An 18,623-nucleotide genomic window follows, 5' to 3' on the forward strand; every position below is an offset into this window, starting at 1 on the left:
TCCTGTCCCAAGCACCATCCAGAGAGAGGAAATCCAGGACCTCCCACCCAGGAAGGAGCAGGAAAACCTGCATCTGATCCTGGGGGAAAGAGCAGGTCCTGCCACCGGGCCGGAACCGGGATCTGTGCAGGGCCACTAGACTAGAGGCTAGCAACAGAGTGGGAGAGGTAGCCCAGAACTCAAGGGCGATGGTCCCGGGGAAGCTCGGGGGCTCGAACTCCCCCCCCGGCTGGCACCGATGGCCTATGGGACTTCCATTGCCTCGGGTCCAAACGGAGCTCGCAAGCCCTCTGGAGGTCACCGGCGCCGCTCGGAAAGGGTCTGCAATGTGGCTTGCAGCCTCCGCCCCCCGCCCGTAAGCGAGAGACCGAGCCTCGCCCCGTCCCGTCCATCCAGGAATCGAAACCGAAAGCTCGGCTCTTGTTTACAGGGGGGCGGCGGCGGCAGAAGGCAGAGCAGGGCAGCGCTCCCCGGCGCCGAGAACTCCCCCCCCCCCCCCAGGCCAGCATCCTCTCTCCCCCTCCCCACCGGCGCCGATAACTTCCCCCCTCTGCCCAGCATCCTCTCTCCCCCTCCCCACCGGCGCCGATAACTTCCCCCCTCTGCCCAGCATCCTCTCTCCCCCTCCCCACCGGCGCACAACTCCTTTCCAACATTTCACTTAACTCCTCCTGGGCAGACTGGGTCCCTTTCGGCCATCCTTGCTATGTTTTTCTTTTGCGCTTTCTTTCAGATTTTTTTTACATTTCGTTTTTCTTTCTCTTTGTGTCTTCTACCACATAGATGTGACAGATGCCACTTTCTCTCTCGGGATCCAGTTTGGTCAGGTACTTAGACCCTGGAGCTTACCTGCACGTTCCTCAGCTCAGAAGAAGATAATGGCAACACCTCAGCCAGGTGATATATCCATATATCTAAATTTATATAGCTACAGAAAGTCCTATGAGGATCCTCAGGGGTGGGGGAGTGAGGGGTAAAGCCCGGGAGGGGAGCACAGAGGATCCTCAGGGGTGGGGGAGTGAGGGGTAAAGCCTGGGAGGGGCACAGAGGATCCTCAGGGGTGGGAGAGTGAGGGGTAAAGCCTGGGAGGGGCACAGAGGATCCTCAAGGGTGGGGGAGTGAGGGGTAAAGCCTGGGATGGGCACTGAGGATCCTCGGTGGTGGGGGAGTGAGGGGTAAAGCCTGGGATGGGCACTGAGGATCCTCGGGGGTGGGGGAGTGAGGGGTAAAGCCTGAGAGGGGCACAGAGGATCCTCAGGGGTGGGGGGAGTGAGGAGTAAAGCCTGGGAGGGGCACAGAGGATCCTCAGGGGTGGGGGAGTGAGGGGTAAAGCCTGGGATGGGCACTGAGGATCCTCGGTGGTGGGGGAGTGAGGGGTAAAGCCTGGGATGGGCACTGAGGATCCTCGGGGGTGGGGGAGTGAGGGGTAAAGCCTGAGAGGGGCACAGAGGATCCTCAGGGGTGGGGGAGTGAGGGGGTAAAGCCTGGAAGGGGCACAGAGGATTCTCAGGGGTGGGGGAGTGAGGGGTAAAGCCTGGGAGGGGCACAGAGGATCCTCAGGGGTGGGGGAGTGAGGGGTAAAGCCTGGGATGGGCACTGAGGATCCTCAGGGGTGGGGGAGTGAGGGGTAAAGCCTGGGATGGGCACTGAGGATCCTCGGTGGTGGGGGAGTGAGTCAGACTTTGGATGGAGTCTGCAGTGCTACAGCTGAAAGTGAGAATTGGAAGAGACCAAATGGGTCTGAAGGTCTCGCTCTGCCATGAGGCTCCAGCTCTTATCAATGAGAGTTTTATAGAGACTCTCATTCTGTCCTCTCGCTCTGGTTTTTTGCTGCTTTCCAGATCTGGAAGGAGACCTCCTGCTGGTATCCCAGTGCCTCAGCCGTTTGCCTCGTGCGGAGAAGATCAAAGCTCTGAGAAGCTGCAGGAACACAAAGCATGGGCTTGACCTGGTGCAACTGCTCCAAAAGCCAGGCGTCGTTCCCCTGGGCCATGACAAGTTTCAGACTCATGTGAGACCAGGTGCGTGGCGGTTTGGGTGACCACGGGCGTTCCGGCTTGGGCCGGGACCCCCAGGACCTTCATCTGCTGTAGAGCAGTGGGTCCCCAACCCTGTCCTGGGGGCCCACCAGCCATTCGGGTTTTCAGGACACCCGCAGTGAATATGCAGGAGAGAAAATGTGCATGGCATGGAGGCAGTGCATGGCATGGAGGCGGTGCATGCAAATTTTCTCTCATGCATATTCATTGCGGGTGTCCTGAAAACCCGACTGGCTGGGGGGCCCCCAGGACAGGGTTGGGGACCACTGCTGTAGAGTCCAGTCATCTCCTCCCCCTCTCTCTGGCCAGATGTTTCCTTCTTGGCTAGCCCCTTCAGTATTTCCCCGATGGCAAGGACAGGCCTTTCCCAGATAGCTGCTCCCCTCTCCAATTGTTTGACTATCCTAGTACCATGAGCAAGGCATGGCTCTTCCACTGCCCCTTCCCCCCATTCAGGGGTCATCTCAAAGCTTCATCAACTCCTGTACAGCAGAGATGGGGCAAGCAAAGTGGTGACCATGGAGCAGATAGACTGGGTGGATAGGAGGGTAAGAGGGAGATGAGTGGAGCTTGAGTAACGTCTAGGGTGATGCAGTAGGCCTGGGAGAGGAGGGGCCAGAGAGCCTGGACGGGCCCACGGGGTCCTTGTCTTCAAACATCTGTCTTGTCATCTGACTGGGAACCTGGCAAGAACAGAACTTGCCAGGAAAACCCAAATTAGTCAGTTTAGAAATATTGATGTCTTCTCTTCTCCAAAACTCCCCTCCCCCCTTCCCGAAATAGGTAACCAGAAGCATTTCGACTTCCACTCTGTGTTTAAGAAGAAACCTCAGAAACCAGGTCAGTACAAATCTATCTCAGAACCTAGAGACATCCTATCTGCAGAGCTCCCCAATCTGACTAAGAGAGTCACGCTATGTCTATACAAGAGACTACAAAGAGTGCAGGGGCTGAAAATACCAGAGGGAGACTCCAGCAAAATGCAGAGAGCGCAGGGGCTGGAAATACCAGAGGAGACTCCAGCAAAATGCAGAGAGCGCAGGGGCTGGAAATACCAGAGGGAGACTCCAGCAAAATGCAGAGAGCGCAGGGGCTGGAAATACCAGAGGGAGACTCCAGCAAAATGCAGAGAGCGCAGGGGCTGGAAATACCACAGGGAGACTCCAGCAAAATGCAGAGAGCGCAGGGGCTGGAAATACCAGAGAGAGACTTCAGCAAAATGCAGAGAGCGCAGGGGCTGGAAATACCAGAGAGAGACTTTAGCTAAATGCAGAGAGCGCAGGGGCTGGAAATACCAGAGGGAGACTCCAGCAAAATGCAGAGAGCGCAGGGGCTGGAAATACCAGAGGAGACTCCAGCAAAATGCAGAGAGCGCAGGGGCTGGAAATACCAGGGGAGACTCCAGCAAAATGCAGAGAGCGCAGGGGCTGGAAATACCAGAGGGAGACTCCAGCAAAATGCAGAGAGCGCAGGGGCTGGAAATACCAGGGGAGACTCCAGCAAAATGCAGAGAGCGCAGGGGCTGGAAATACCAGAGGGAGACTCCAGCAAAATGCAGAGAGCGCAGGGGCTAGAAATACCAGAGGGAGACTCCAGCAAAATGCAGAGAGCGCAGGGGCTAGAAATACCAGAGGGAGACTCCAGCAAAATGCAGAGAGCGCAGGGGCTGGAAATACCAGGGGAGACTCCAGAAAAATGCAGAGAGCGCAGGGGCTGGAAATACCAGGGGAGACTCCAGCAAAATGCAGAGAGTGCAGGGGCTGGAAATACCAGAGGGAGACTCCAGCAAAATGCAGAGAGCGCAGGGGCTGGAAATACCAGGGGAGACTCCAGCAAAATGCAGAGAGTGCAGGGGCTGGAAATACCAGAGAGAGACTCCAGAAAAATGCAGAGAGCGCAGGGGCTGGAAATACCAGAGGGAGACTCTGGTAAAGTGCAGAAAATGTCAGTGTTTAAAAAGATTGTGGAGAATCCAGGGATTCCATGGTTAATGAAGTTTTTAAAACTTTTTATTTCTTTAGACAATCGGTACATGAGATTCCTGATGAGCATCCGGACTCATCACTTTTCGGAAGGTGTGTCTTCCTACGTGCGTGCATGCGAGAGTGTGTGTGTGTGTGCTTCTGTGTGGTGTGTGTTTTTGGGATTTTCTCAGTCTCTCCTTCTTCCCACAGATCTCAACGTTAAGGCGTTTGTTAGGCGTGCCCGGCAGAGGTCCAGGCCTGCTGCCTCTCAACAAAAAAGCACGCCCAGAAACTCTAACCCTAACCCAAGGACCCCTCTTTCCAGAGGGCAGCCGAAAGCCTGGTCGAACCATACCCATGCCAGAAATCCTGCCACCCGCCAGGGAGCGGCGGCCCAGCGGCTTCTGCGGACGTCCCCAGCTGGACCGCGGGGCCAGGAGGTGAAGGAAGGTGCGAGAAGCTGCCATGGGCTTGACCTGGGGTATCGGGACACGCCGAGACTGCTACAGCAGGCGCCAAATGTCAGAGTCTCGACTCCAGCAAAAGGTGCTCGAAGCCTGGTCACATCCCGGAAAGGTAAATCGCATTTTGCTCCATCCGTTGAAGGCCGTTTGACCACCTGTGCTAGGGGGAGGTTAGCTGGGCTGTGCTGCCATCCTACCCTGAGCCTTGCTGAGCCTTGGAAATAGGTAAGGGGGGGGGGGGGAATGGATGGAAGCTTCATGGTTGGCTCGTGAGCCTTTCCCTCGCTGATCCCTCCGCTTCTTAGCCCAGGGACTGTAGCCACTTCCACAGCCAAGAGAGAAGAGTTTGGTGCCCTGTGCCCACCTCTTCCAAACCAATCACAGCCTGCACTGCTCCCCAGCTGCCCACCCCATCCTGGCCGCACTCAGAGAGCAGGGATCCCACAGCAGCATCAAACTCAAGAGACCTCCGTCCTGAGAGCTACGGTGTCCATCCTCGTAAGCCAGTCCTTAAATTAACGCCCAGGCCCCCCCTTCAGTAGCAAAATCCAGCCTTCCCCCATGTCCAAATCAAAGTCTGGATTTTAACCGTGCTCCCTCCCCCAGCCTTCCTAGAGGCCCAAAGTCATCATCCCACTGCTATTTGGGACCGTAACAGCCGTTCTGTGCAGGTTTCCCCATTCGTTCAGGTTTTCGTCATTCGTTGTGTACAAACATTGGATCTGTTAGCTTCAGAAGACCCGAGGTACCACTTTGCTGATCTGTTTTATGAAGCCGTCCCTGGGAGGTGGTGGGCTGAGACTGGGATTATCTGTGGGTTGGCGATAGGGTGGGATGTTTTCAATTAAGCTATGCTTTGCCGATCGAGTCCTGGTTCCTGTTGCTCGCTTGGTGCCTGAAGGAGTCCAGGTTTTTTTGTTTGAGCCGGAAGCCATATGTAATATTAAGGCTATCAGTTAGCAAGAGAGAGGTATTGTGGAGGGAAGATCTTCCTTCTCCCCCTCCCCCCATAACTTGGAATTTTAAAACATTGATTTGAATTCAGTGTAGTGAGGAGATACAGTACCTTGTGTTGTTTCAATAGATGGCCCATCGGCGTTAAAAATTCTCCTTGCCAATGCTGGTTTGACATGTAATAAGCAACAAGGAGGCCATTTTGTTTTTATAAATGAATCTCGACTCCAGGAACAAGGTGTGTTTCCGGTCAAGAAGCTTTGTCCTTCCATCTTCTCTTTCTCGGTTCAGGCATAGGGAATGGTGGTGTACGGGGTTCGGGGGCAACGGTTATGGTGATATTTCCTAATAAGTTGCTGTTAAGGAATTTGGACTGGACGCAGCCTTTAGGCCGTGAACGTCTTGGTGTGGTGCTCGATGACGCCGACCTTTTCATTGGTCTTTCGTGCTCTTGGAAACCTGCCTGGTTCCATTCTAGCTTGTACGGGAAGTAATTTCCATAATGATTTTGGAGCACGAGATCTTTTGATCATTGTAGGTGATTTTAACATATGCGGGGCGGATGAGTCATCAGAGTATACGCCTCCTTTATTGAACGGTTGTATGGCTATGTTGAGTTTAAATCAAGATGGTTATGTTAGCGTCTTTTATGTCGTTTTGAGTATGAGAAAATGTGGGAGGGGTTGGCAGAGGTGGCAATATCCCCGAAGTAAAACCCGAATGGATTGTTGATGAAGCAGCGTTGGAGTTCCCCCAAAGAAGCAGGATACAAAGCATGGCAGGTTTGTTGCAACCGTCCCTTCCCGATGGCTTCACTCCGCCTACCTTTCTTTCTTTGCTCCTCCTCTTGTGGTTGGACGCCTGGCTGCCGCGGCGTCTGCCTGCTGTCCTCTCCGGCGTCCCCGGACCGGCTTGGGTGCTGCCTCCCGCCATGCTCTGCTGGTACCTTAGGGCGCCGCGCGGCCCTCACTCTTATTTCCTACTTGGCGCAAACCTCAGGGGCGTCCCCCTGTGATGACGTCACGCTGCCCGGATATTTAAAGCCTACGTTGTTTGCTAGCCTTTGAGTTAGCAAGGGGAATGCCCTTGCTAACACTGGCATCCCGCTCCGTGAATGCCTCTGTGGCAGTAGCCACAGAGGCATTCACGGAGCGGGATGCCAGTGGCCAGTGGTTGGTGTTCCACCTTCACGGAGCGGAAGGATGGAGGCCTGCCATCTCCAAATTAAAAAAAAAACAAACCAAAAAAAAAACCAGGGGTGGGTAAGATTATGTAAAATTAACGGAGAGTTCATAGGCTATAGGTATTACCAATTATTAGGCTTATTCAATATTTGTTGATAGTTAATGTGGCTTTCAATGCATACTTCACTTTCAATGCATATCCAGCATAGCTCTCTGCTTCAACGGCAGGGGAGAAGTAAAACTGATACTTCACGCATATCCAGCATAGCTCTCTGCTTCAACGGCAGGGGAGAAGAAAAACTGATACTTCACGCATATCCAGCATAGCTCTCTGCTTCAACGGCAAGGGAGAAGTAAAACTAATAGTTCACGCTTATCCAGCATAGCTCTCTGCTTCAACGGCAGGGGAGAAGTAAAACTAATAGTTCACGCTTATCCAGCATAGCTCTCTGCTTCAACGGCAGGGGAGAAGAAAAACTGATACTTCACGCTTATCCAGCATAGCTCTCTGCTTCAACGGCAGGGGAGAAGTAAAACTAATAGTTCACGCTTATCCAGCATAGCTCTCTGCTTCAATGGCAGGGGAGAAGAAAAACTGATACTTCACACTTATCCAGCATAGCTCTCTGCTTCAACGGTAGGGGAGAAGAAAAACTGATACTTCACGCTTATCCAGCATAGCTCTCTGCTTCAACGGCAAGGGAGAAGTAAAACTGATACTTCACGCTTATCCAGCATAGCTCTCTGCTTCAACAGCAGGGGAGAAGAAAAACTGATACTTCACGCTTATCCAGCATAGCTCTCTGCTTCAGCGGCAGGGGAGAAGAAAAACAACCAATAAGGGCTGAATAACATAGTCTGGGTAAACAAATAAGTATGGGTGTAGCTTGCTTGTTGCGGCGGTTACTACCCCTAACTAATCAAGCTTGATATTTCACTTGGATGCAGCTCCATCACTGCTCTCTACATTAATGGTGGGGGTGAAAGGGAAATAGAACCAAGGGTTGCTAAGAGCCAAGAGAAACAGATAAGTATGAAAGGAAAGAAGTGTGAAGCTTGCTGGGCAGACTGGATGGGCCGATTGGTCTTCTTCTGCCGTCATTTCTATGTTTCTATGGAATCTTACAGATGGGATTCACTCTCCGTACCCAGCTACTCAGCCTCTCCAATCTTCATTGGACTCTTAACGCTAACGGGGTACCCACTCCTCGGGGGCCTCACTTGCTTTCTCGCTATCAGGAAACTGGTACTCGCTCCTCGAGGGCCCTGACTCGCTGCCTGCTCCTACCTTCTCTTCTGCCTGGAAGGATTCACTATCTTCAACACCAGTGAGTAGTACTACCATCTTCACCTCAGAGCTGTTCCCTGGAACCAGGTACTCGCTCCTCGGGGGCCTGCCTCCGTTCCAGCCCTAGTGCCATCTCCTACGTGGAACCGATGTGTGAGTACATTACCTTCAAGCCTCTCAGCTCTCAGGGATCAGGTACTCGCTCCTCGAGGGCCTGCTCTCCCTATCCTGGGTTTCTCCATACTGGGGCTTGTACATATTCCGCTGTACTCATTCTCAGTTCTTTCCAGTACAGCACTGCTACCGGAGGAGTCACTGTTCCAGTACCCGAGGGATACGAGCCCAGCCGGGCTACGTCAGCTGCTCACTACTGCCACCTCTGGTGGCTCCACCACATTGCCTAATAAAAGAACAATCTGTCAGCTCGATCCAGTAAAGTGTGCTCCGTCGGAGCGCACTGTCACCCTGCTCTGGACGCGTGTTTTCCCTTACCCCTTATTCAGTAAGGGGAAGAAAACACGCGGCCCACCCGCGGCACCTAATAGCGCCCTCAACATGCAAATGCATGTTGATGGCCCTATTAGGTATTCCTGAGCGATCCAGTAAGTAAAATGTGCAGCCAAGCCGCACATTTTACTCTAAGAAATTAGCGCCGCCCAAAGGTCGGCGCTAATTTCTTCCGGCGCCAGGGAAGTGCACAGAAAAGCAGTAAAAACTGCTTTTCTGTGCACCCTCCGACTTAATATCATAGCGATATTAAGTTGGAGGTCCCCAAAAGTAAAAAAAAAGTAAAAAAAAAAATAAAAAAATTTTGAATTCGGCCCGCGGCTGTCGGGCCGAAAACCGGACGCTCAATTTTGCCGGCGTCCGGTTTCCGAGCCCGTGGCTGTCAGCGGGCTCGAGAACCGACGCCGGCAAAATTGAGCGTCGGCTGTCAAACCCGCTGACAGCCGCCGCTCCAGGCCAAAAGGAGGCGCTAGGGACGCGCTAGTGTCCCTAGCGCCTCTTTTTCCTCGTTTGCACCGCGTCGCCTAATTTAAATACTGGATCGCGCGCACCGGCGAGGGGCCGGTGCGCGCGCCGGGAGAGCGGGCGTTAGTCCGCTCTCCCACGGACTTTACTGGATCGAGCTGTGTGTTTGTGTGTCCTGAGCTGAGCCTGCCACAGTGTCAAGGTTCATGAGATGGAATTGTGGTCAATCAACACCTCCCCCCCCCCCCCCCCCCCTGGTTTTGAATTCCATAGCCAAGCCTATTTATGGCCTACGGACATTTCATTTATAGATGCAATTGGAACTGTATGGAGTACCTTGCAAGTGTTTTTGGAACTTATGCTAGTCTGTAGTGTATATTTTCAGCAAGCCATGTTTTTTGCTGTGGAAAATATTTTTTGGATCCATGTTTTTATGAAATTTGTACTATTGTTTCATAAGGGTGTTGGACTTTTTTGATTGTTTTTAATGGGGCTATGTGTCTTTGTTGTTTGTGTGTACATGTTGTATTGTTTGTTTTGTGATCCTTAGTGTCTGCGGGCCCTTTTTGTGAACTGCAGATTTTTTCCTTTCCCCGTTCTCTCTGTATCCAGAGGTAATCCCTGCTGGAGTCCTTCCATGGCTTTGTTGGGGTAGCCATTTTGTTTTTTTTCCAGTTCAGCTCCTCAACAAGCTGTTTTGTCCCTCAGCTGAGGATGTCAAGGCAATCTTCAAAGGCATTTTCCTGGGTGAATTGGTATTGACCTGTGACCTTAACTGGTTATGAATCTATTGATCCTTATTTGATTGCATAAATTAAGGAAACTCAAAGAAAAATAAATAAATTTGGGTCATACAGATGGTGAAGTGGACTTGTATAGAGGCAGCCGGGGTGGCAGTCAACCACGCTCTCTTCCTTGACTGGAAAGGGAGAATACATCTCATCTCCCCTCCATGATAAAGGGGATGGAATAATTACACTAGAGGAAAGGCGAAAGAGGTTAGGACTCTTCAGCTTGGAGAAGAGACGGCTGAGGGGAGATATGATAAAAGTTTATAAAATAATGAGTGGAGTGGAACGAGTAAACGTGAATCGGTTATTTACTCTTTCAAAGAGTACAAAGATTAGGGGACATTCAATGAAGTTACTAGGAAGTCAAATAGGAGAAAATATATTTTTACTCAATGCATAATTATACTCTGGAGGAATTGGTAAAAGCTGTTAGTGTAGCTGGGTTTAAATAAGGTTTGAAGAAGTTCCTGGAGGAAAAGTCCATAAACCATTAAGGTGGAGTTGCAGAAATCCACTTCTTATCCCTGGGATAAGCAGCTTGGAATCTAGCAACCTATTGGGCCACTGTTGGCTTGATGGACCTTTGGGCTGACCCAGTATGGCATGTTCTTACATTAACTCTGGCTCCATGCTGCCCCTTGGTGTTGGCAAAAATAAGGCGTAGCAGACACCACTTTAAACTTCAACTCTTAACTTTTTATTTCTGGATGAACCATCTAGCAGCTATATACAATAAGAACATAAGAATTGCCATACTGGGTCAGACCAAGGGTCCATCAAGCCCAGCATCCTGTTTCCAACAGTGGCCAATCCAAGTCACAAGTAACTGGCAAGTATCCAAACATTAAATAAATCTCAAGTTACTATTATTAATTAATAACACTTTATGGATGTTTCCTCTAGGAACTTATCCAAACCATTTTTAAACCCAGTTACACTAATTGCCATAACCACATCCTCTGGCAATGAATTCCAGTGCTTAACTATGCGCTGAGTGAAAAAGAATTTTCTTTGATTTGTTTTAAATGAGCTACTTGCTAACTTCATGGTGTGGCCCCCCCCCCCCCCAGTCCTTCTATTATCTGAAAGAGTAAATAACCGAGTCACATCTACTCGTTCAAGACCTTTCATGATCTTAAAGACCTCTATCATATCCCCCTCAGCCGTCTCTTCTCCAAGCTAAACAGCCCTAACCTCTTCAGTCTTTCCTCATAGGGGAGCTGTTCCATCCCCTTTATCATTTTGGTAGCCCTTCTCTGTACCTTCTCCATCACAATTATATCTTTTTTGAGATGCGGCGACCAGAATTGTACACAGTATTCAAGGTGCGGTCTCACCATGGAGCGATACAGAGGCATTATGACATTTTCCGTTTTATTCACCATTCCCTTCCTAATAATTCCCAACATTCTGTTTGCTTTTTTGACTGCCACAGCACACTGAGCCGACGATTTCAATGTGTTATCCACTATGACACCTAGATCTCTTTGACATACGGCAACATGGTCCCTACTGAATACATCAGAATTCATGGGAATCAAAGAGTCAGAATCACATCTTATCCACACATAGTCAGCACTTATGAGGAATATAGGGTGTGTATACTGTTGAGAGTGGCTCCTGTACTCGTGGTCATCCCGGCAGCCTCCCATCCTTCATAGGACACTCTTTTGAATCACCCCCATCTGATACCTCTTTGGAACATGAGTTACATTCCCTTACAATTACCTCATTCCCCAATGCTTCTAGCCTGGAATGGGGTTCACTCCTTTTGAATTTCCCAGACATAAGCTAACAAAAGGAACAGTGCAATTTCCGTCGCTAGCGCCACTCTCGACTCCTTAGTCTACGACCTCCCACTCACGTTCCCTACCTCTCCAGTCACATAGCGTGCGGGGCTTTCCCCGGCATTCCCCATGCCACGGACCTCCGGGGGGGGCACTGGTCATTGCGGGCCCGCGCTTATGGCCTGCCACTTCGATTAGTTCCTTGGGGAGGGGAAGAGCTCCCGCTGGATCCCATTCCCACTGGGAGGGTCCCAGCCCGCAGACTGGCCACTCTAGGCAGCTACGTCGCTGGAGGTCCCTCTTACAACCCCACCCCGAGAAGGGCAGGAACCGAAAGGCTGAATCCTACTTTCAAACCTCCCACTAAACCTTCGTCACCCAGTCAGAGGACCCCCCCCCCTCACTCTTAAGGTAAGACACGCCCCTTAACCCAAACACACCATCACAGTAAGCTACAAGGCTCACTTCTCTAAAAATGCCATCCAGTGGTCCGCAACACACAGAACAATTCCTGAAGCATGATCATTAAGAACATAAGAAAATGCCATACTGGGTCAGACCAAGGGTCCATCAAGCCCAGCATCCTGTGTCCAACAGTGGCCAACCCAGGCCACTGTTGCAGGGTCTCCACCACTGTTGCAGGGTCTCCACCACCCAAAATGTCTTGGGCAACTAGACCCCCAAACAAGGGATCTAGTAGTATGCAAAACAGTTTAAGCAGCCTGTAAAAGGACCTGTTTGTGCTTTCTCAACTCGAATATCAATTTCTGGAAGCCTTGATCAACGGTATTGACTTGCTAAACTAGATTAAATCGCTAAGTTTAGACAAAGTTTGGTAGGCAAATTCAAATAACACTGAGAGAAAATTTCTTAAAATCGTTGTACCTAATCCAACAGACCTGGGTAAAAAAAAATGCAGCCAGACGTGGGGGGGGGTTTTAGCGTTTTGGCTGCCTTAAAAAGCTGGGGCTATTGCCCCACACCCATGACTATTTCATCTCCTGGACGCCGTGTACTGTCCCAGGAAAGACCGCACCCAATAGTGATGTCCCTCATATCCTCCTCCTTCGTACCATTAGATATTTGCTCCCTATTTTTCAGAATTTATTTTTGTTTAGAGGCCGGCGGAGAACCTGGAAGGACCTTTTCCTGCCCCTCCTCATCGCCGCCAGGTGACAGGCAGCCCAAGGAAAGCCAGCGCCCCGTCTTTACTGGTTGGATGGCCCTCACGGAGCCCCGGGGTGAAATCCTGAGGCTGGTCCGTCAGTCCCTGCGTAAGAAGCCCGGACTGAGGATTAAGAAACTGAAGGCGGTCTTGGGGAAGCTGCACGGGCTGGACTTGGAGAGGGTCAGTCGAGACCTGGGCTATGGGAGTGCCTTACGCTTCCTGCAGGAGGCCCCAGACATCGAACTCTCGGATCCTGCCAAAAAGCGCAACTGCTTGGTCAGAATAAAAAAAGGTAAGAGAGCGAAAATTCCATGGCCCCCTCTCATAATCTCCAAGGTTTGTTTTTTTTTTACTGCAGCTCTTCTCCGAGGTAATGGGGCAATAGGAGAGGGCCCGGCAATCTGTGCGATACTAGCGTAAGGGTTAAAAGTGCTCAGGCTGGTCGTGAGACTGACACCAGTCGGGTCCAGAAGGAACACAGAGGTAAAGCTCTGTACCTTGTTTGAACCTCTAACCTGTATAGAAGTGACCTGGACTGATTTACGAAGCCTTTGCATCTGACCTGCTTGGGGTTTGACTGAGAGATGTCCTGCCTTTACGTTTAGTTACAGAAGGAGAAGTAATCCGTATCCTGTTTAACCCCTGCTGTTTAAAATCAAGCCCGGAGTCAAAACCGCAGAAGAGAGCCATGTGGCTAGTCTCTTGTGGCCCTAATATGACAATCGGCTGAGGAGATGGCCGCTGGTACACCTGGATGCTTCCTTCCCCCCCCCCCCCACCCCCCGCCAACCCATGCTACCCCCCCAAAGGGTGGCTGCTGGCCAGTCCCACCAGCTCAGCCGGAGTCATCTGACTCGACTCTCTGCCCCCCTCAAGTCTCCGGCTCCCTAGACATTATCTCTCTCTCCGTCCCTGTCCATCTTTGCCGTTCCCCAAGAAATACACTTGAAGTTCCCTCTTTGAACTGTATGCGACTGGACAACTGGCGTAAGCGGCCATTTATAATTCCGGGTCCTTCCTTATGGAATGCCTTACCTGTGGAAATTTAAAAAAAAAATAAAAAAATTCTCTCTTAAGGTTTAGAAAGGTGATAAAAAAAACGTTACTCTCTGCCTCCAAAACACATGTAACTCCTGCGGTTTCTTGAGGCACTCGTTCTTTTACCGTTGCTTTTTTAAATGTAAAGATTCTTATTTATTTTTGTGTATATTAACCAGTTTTTGTAATTATTTTCCTACTTCTTTTATATTTATTTATTGTTTTATATTTATTTATTGTTTTATATTTATTGTTTTATTTTATTACTGTAAACCGTTTTGATCAAATTTCATTTGTAACGGCTGTATATAAACCTTTTTAGATAAATAACTAAAACCTTTGGGCCTGATTTTAAAAAGCATTTACTCACTTAAAACTGGATTTTACTCGAGTAAATGCACTTTACTCGTGTAAGTGGGTTTTTGAAAATTGCTACAATATATGCCATGAATTGTCCATAGGATTTGCTCACGTAAGTGCACTTTACTCAAGTAAATGGCTTTTGAAAATTGCTACAATAGCAGTTACATTTACACGTGTAAATCCTTATGAAAATTACCCCCTTTGTCTTTTTAACCAAGCTTGGGACACTGTATAGACCATCACTGTACGGTAGGATCGTTGGTCCAACACCACCTAAACTTTTCTCTAAATTACATTTTGATGTGGACTCAAACCAGACTATGTTTTAGGGACTGGTAGGGACGTTTTAGGGACCGGGAGCAGTATGACTACTGCTCCCGGTCATGATACTACATTTTATTTTATTTTTTGAACTGACAGCATATTTATTCATTTTTTCATTAAAGAGGTAATATTGTCTGCCGATTAATATAGCAGTTAGTTTGTAACCAGAGGTGTTCAAAGGGGCGTGGGATAAACACTGTGGATCCATAAAGTCAAGAGACCGCCAATGTAGAGTGGGTGGCTCACCAGAACGATGGCTACTGCCCGGAGACAATACCCTTATTAAATAAACATACAGATGCTTACTGTGACTCCAACATCGCTCTAAGCTTCAATGGCAAGAGGAAATGTGGAAAAAAGGATTTGATATCACAAAGAGGGGAGTAGCTGGCTTGTTACGGCGGTTACTACCCCAAACCAAATAAGCCTAATACTTCACTTTCCAAGCATATACAGCATAGTTCTCTGCTTCAACGGCAGGGGAGAAGAAAAGAGGGTTCGCACTCACAAAGCATGGAGTAGCTGGCTTATTACGGCGGTTACTACCCCAAACCAAATGTGCCTGATACTTCGCTTTCGATGCATATCCAGCATGGCTCTCTGCTTCATGGCATGGGAGAGGCTGATACATCAAGCATTTCCAGCATAGCTCTCTGCTTCAACAGCAGGGGAATAAGAAAAGCTGAGGCTTCACGCATATCCAGAATAGCTTCAACTGCAGGGGAGAAGAAAAAAAAAAAAGGATTCGCACTCACAGAGCAGGGAGTAGCTGGCTTGTTACGGCGGTTACTACCCTAAACCAAAAGGGCCTGATACTTCACTTTCAATGCATAACCAGCATGGCTCTCCGCTTCAACGGCAGGAGAGAAGAAAAACAACCAATAGGGGCTGTATGACATAGTCTGGGTAAAGGGAATAAACATGGGTGTAGCTTGCTTATTGCAGCAGTTACTACCCCTACTACCCCTAACTAATCAAGCTAGGTATTTCACTTGGATGCAGCTCCATCACTGCTCTCTACATTAATGGTGGGGGTGGAAGGGAAATAGAACCAAGAGTTAAGAGAAAATGATAAGTATGAGAGAAAAAAATGTGTGAAGCTTGCTGGGCAGACTAGATGGGCCATTTGGTCTTCTTCTGCCGTCATTTCTATGTTTCTATGTTTTATAAAATGTTGACGCAGCTAATTGGTAATCTGCTTTGTATTAAATGTTTTATTATGGTTTTTAAGGGGGGGGAGGTAATTTTGTATCTATGATTTTATAATGGTTTAGCAATCATGTTTATGTTTTATTTATTGTGACTGTTTTATTGTAAACCACTTAGTAATTGATAAGTGGTACATACTGTATACTAAAGAAATAAACATCTCTTCTGTCTGTTAGGAAGATCCATAATCACGTCTCCTTGGCTCTTCTCCAACCAACCCAACGGCAAGGCCTCGGCACACACACCTCAACCCCAAAGCGTGCCCCTGGACCTCCCTCCCAGGCCTCCCGTTGACCAAACACTACTGAGCGCGCCATCTGCTCCCGGTCATGATACAATGGTCCATCAGTCCTTGCACATGGACTCACTTGGACGGAAGGACAGGAAGCTAAAGAAGGTCTTATGGACACCGTTAAAGGTGGACGTGACGGTCCGCTGCAACCTGAGCTACGAGGACACTTTAAGTTTCCTGCAGGAGGCCCCGAATGTCCAACCGCCAGATCCTGCCAAAGGGAACACGTGTGTGGTCCAACTCAAGAAAAGTAAGAGACGTAGCTGCCCCTCTTACTCTCTTGCCTTGTGTGCACCAGGACAATTGTTCTAGAGAAGCCTTTCCTACAGATTTAGCTCATTCAGTCTAATCTCATATGGCTTTTGATGCAGATTCAAACAAGATTGCAATGACGTCAGATAAAGACCAAATGGTTCATCCAGTCTGCCCAGTAAGTTTCTTATGGTAGTAACTGCCTCTCCATGCCCTTAACAGGATCATGGTGGTAACCTGCACGGAGCGGCAGTCACTGCCCTTAACAGAATCATGGGGGTAACCTGCATGGAGCGGCAGTTACTACCCTTAACAGAATCATGGGGGTAATCTGCATGGAGCGGCAGTTACTACCCTTAACAGAATCATGGGGGTAACCTGCTCAGAGCGGCAGTTACTTCCCTTAACAGAATCATGGGGGTAACCTGCTCAGAGCGGCAGTTACTTCCCTTAACAGAATCATGGGGGTAACCTGCACCGAGCGGCAGTTACTTCCCTTAACAGAATGCATGAGGGTAACCTGCATGGAGCGGCAGTTACCACCCTTAACAGAATCATGGGGGTAACCTGCATGGCGTGGCAGTTACTAACCTTAATAGAATGCATGGGGGCAACCTGCATGCAGCGGCAGTTACTAACCTTAACAGAATGCATGGGGGCAACCTGCATGCAGCGGAAGTTACTACCCTTAACAGAATCATGGGGGTCGCCTGCATGGAAGGGAAGTTACTACCCTTAACAGAAACATGGGGGTAACCTGCACGGAGTGGCAGTTACTACCCTTAACAGAATGCATGAGGGTAACCTGCATGGAGTGGCAGTTACCACCCTTAACAGAATCATGGGAGTAACCCGCATGGAGCGGCAGTTACTACCCTTAACAGAATCATGGGGGTAACCTGCTCAGAGCGGCAGTTACTACCCTTAACAGAATCATGGGGGTAACCTGCACCGAGCGGCAGTTACTGCCCTTTACAGAAACATGGGGGCAACCTGCATGCAGCGGCAGTTACTATCCTTAACAGAATGCATGGGAGCAACCTGCATGCAGCGGCAGTTACTAACCTTAACAGAATGCATGGGGGCAACCTGCATGCAGCGGCAGTTACTACCCTTAACAGAATCATGGGGGTCGCCTGCATGGAAGGGAAGTTACTACCCTTAACAGAATCATGGGGGTAACCTGCACGGAGCGGCAGTTACTACCCTTAACAGAATGCATGGGGGCAACCTGCATGGAGCGGCAGTTACTACCCTTAACAGAATCATGGGGGTAACCTGCACGGAGCGGCAGTTACTACCCTTAACAGAATGCATGGGGGCAACCTGCATGGAGCGGCAGTTACTGCCCTTAACATAAAACTTGGAGGAAACCTGCATAGAGCAGACGTTACTACCATAAGAAGCTTGCTGGCCAGACTAGATGGACCCTTTGGTCTTTTTCTGCCATCATTACTGTGTTACTATGGGTCCATATTCAAAACCCATTTAGACTGATAATTCAATAGTTTATCAGATTAAATGCCTTAACCGGCCATCTTCAGCCTTTATCTGGCTAAATTCTAGATGGCTAATAAGTTAGGAGGCTAGAATTTAACCGGAGAAGTTAGGGGCGGTTCAGGGGCGTAACTAGGAGTTGAGTTCGCCATTAAGTTAACCGGCTAACTCCGATATTCTGAATTAGCCGGCTCAGTCTGGCCGAGTCAAAGAGCTGTCCTAGAGTTAGTCTGCTAACTAATTAAGATAGCTGGCTAACTTCACTCTCCGGACTGTATCTTACTAATTTGGTGGCCTTTTCTTTTTTGGACCATCTCCACCCTGTCTCTATCCTTTCGGAGGAGCAGCCTCCAGAGTTGGGCCCAGTATTCTAGATGAGGTCTCCAAGCAGCTCTACAGAGGGATTATCGTCTCCTCCTTCCTGCTGGTTATGCCTCTCAATGGGCACCCCAGCTTCCCTCTGGCTCTGCCTCGGGCTCTTTCACACCGTTTCACTACCTTGACATCATCGAACACGATCATCTCCCTGTCTCCCAGTTAGTATCTCATCTCCCTCCCCCTCCGTGGTCTACAGCTTAAATAGATTTCTGCTCGTCTGACTGCTGGACTCTGCACTTTTTTTTGCACCGAATCTTAACTGCCAAGCACTAAAGCACGCCTCAAGATTTCTTTGCTGAAATCCAAGTAAACTGCATCTGGAACATGTGCCAGTCTAATTCTCGTCACCTCATAGTCGCAGTTGAGTAGATGTGCCTGACAGAATCTCCCCTTTGGTAAAACCCTGCTGCCTTAGGATCCTGCACCCCACTGGGCTGTAGATACTTTGACTCCCTCTTGGTTTAGTGGCATCTCCATTACCTTGCCCATTGCCAAGATCGGAGAAACTGCCCTCCTCCTCATTGCCACTGTTGTTAAGAGGGGCCAACATCTGCTCTCCTCCGGTCCTGCGGAGCCGCTCCCCTTTCTTCTCACCCACCACCCGCACAGGGTGCCTGCGGGTCAGGGAGCTGTACCAGCCCCACACGCAGCTGTATGTG

At 49.7% G+C, this 18,623-nt stretch overlaps 1 protein-coding gene across 3 annotated transcripts in view; it reads left to right on the forward strand.

Moving 5' to 3' along the window:
* The first annotated feature begins 446 nt into the window (after window positions 1–446).
* LOC115080247 (nascent polypeptide-associated complex subunit alpha, muscle-specific form-like) overlaps window positions 447–18,623 on the forward strand; it is a 32,215-nt gene continuing 14,038 nt past the window's right edge. Inside the window, exons 1-7 of one of the 3 annotated variants that reach the window (XM_029584400.1) lie at window positions 447–897; window positions 1,842–2,021; window positions 2,823–2,879; window positions 4,061–4,114; window positions 4,214–4,579; window positions 12,562–12,903; window positions 15,722–16,087. In XM_029584400.1, the coding sequence (XP_029440260.1) occupies window positions 879–897; window positions 1,842–2,021; window positions 2,823–2,879; window positions 4,061–4,114; window positions 4,214–4,579; window positions 12,562–12,903; window positions 15,722–16,087 (1,384 nt within the window). In that variant the 5' untranslated portion in view covers window positions 447–878. The remainder of the gene's footprint in view (window positions 898–1,841; window positions 2,022–2,822; window positions 2,880–4,060; window positions 4,115–4,213; window positions 4,580–12,561; window positions 12,904–15,721; window positions 16,088–18,623) is intronic. The other 2 variants (XM_029584401.1, XM_029584402.1) reach the window with 2 other exon arrangements.

The sequence above is a fragment of the Rhinatrema bivittatum genome, chromosome 19, assembly GCF_901001135.1.
Source record: "Rhinatrema bivittatum chromosome 19, aRhiBiv1.1, whole genome shotgun sequence".
NCBI lineage: Eukaryota > Metazoa > Chordata > Amphibia > Gymnophiona > Rhinatrematidae > Rhinatrema > Rhinatrema bivittatum.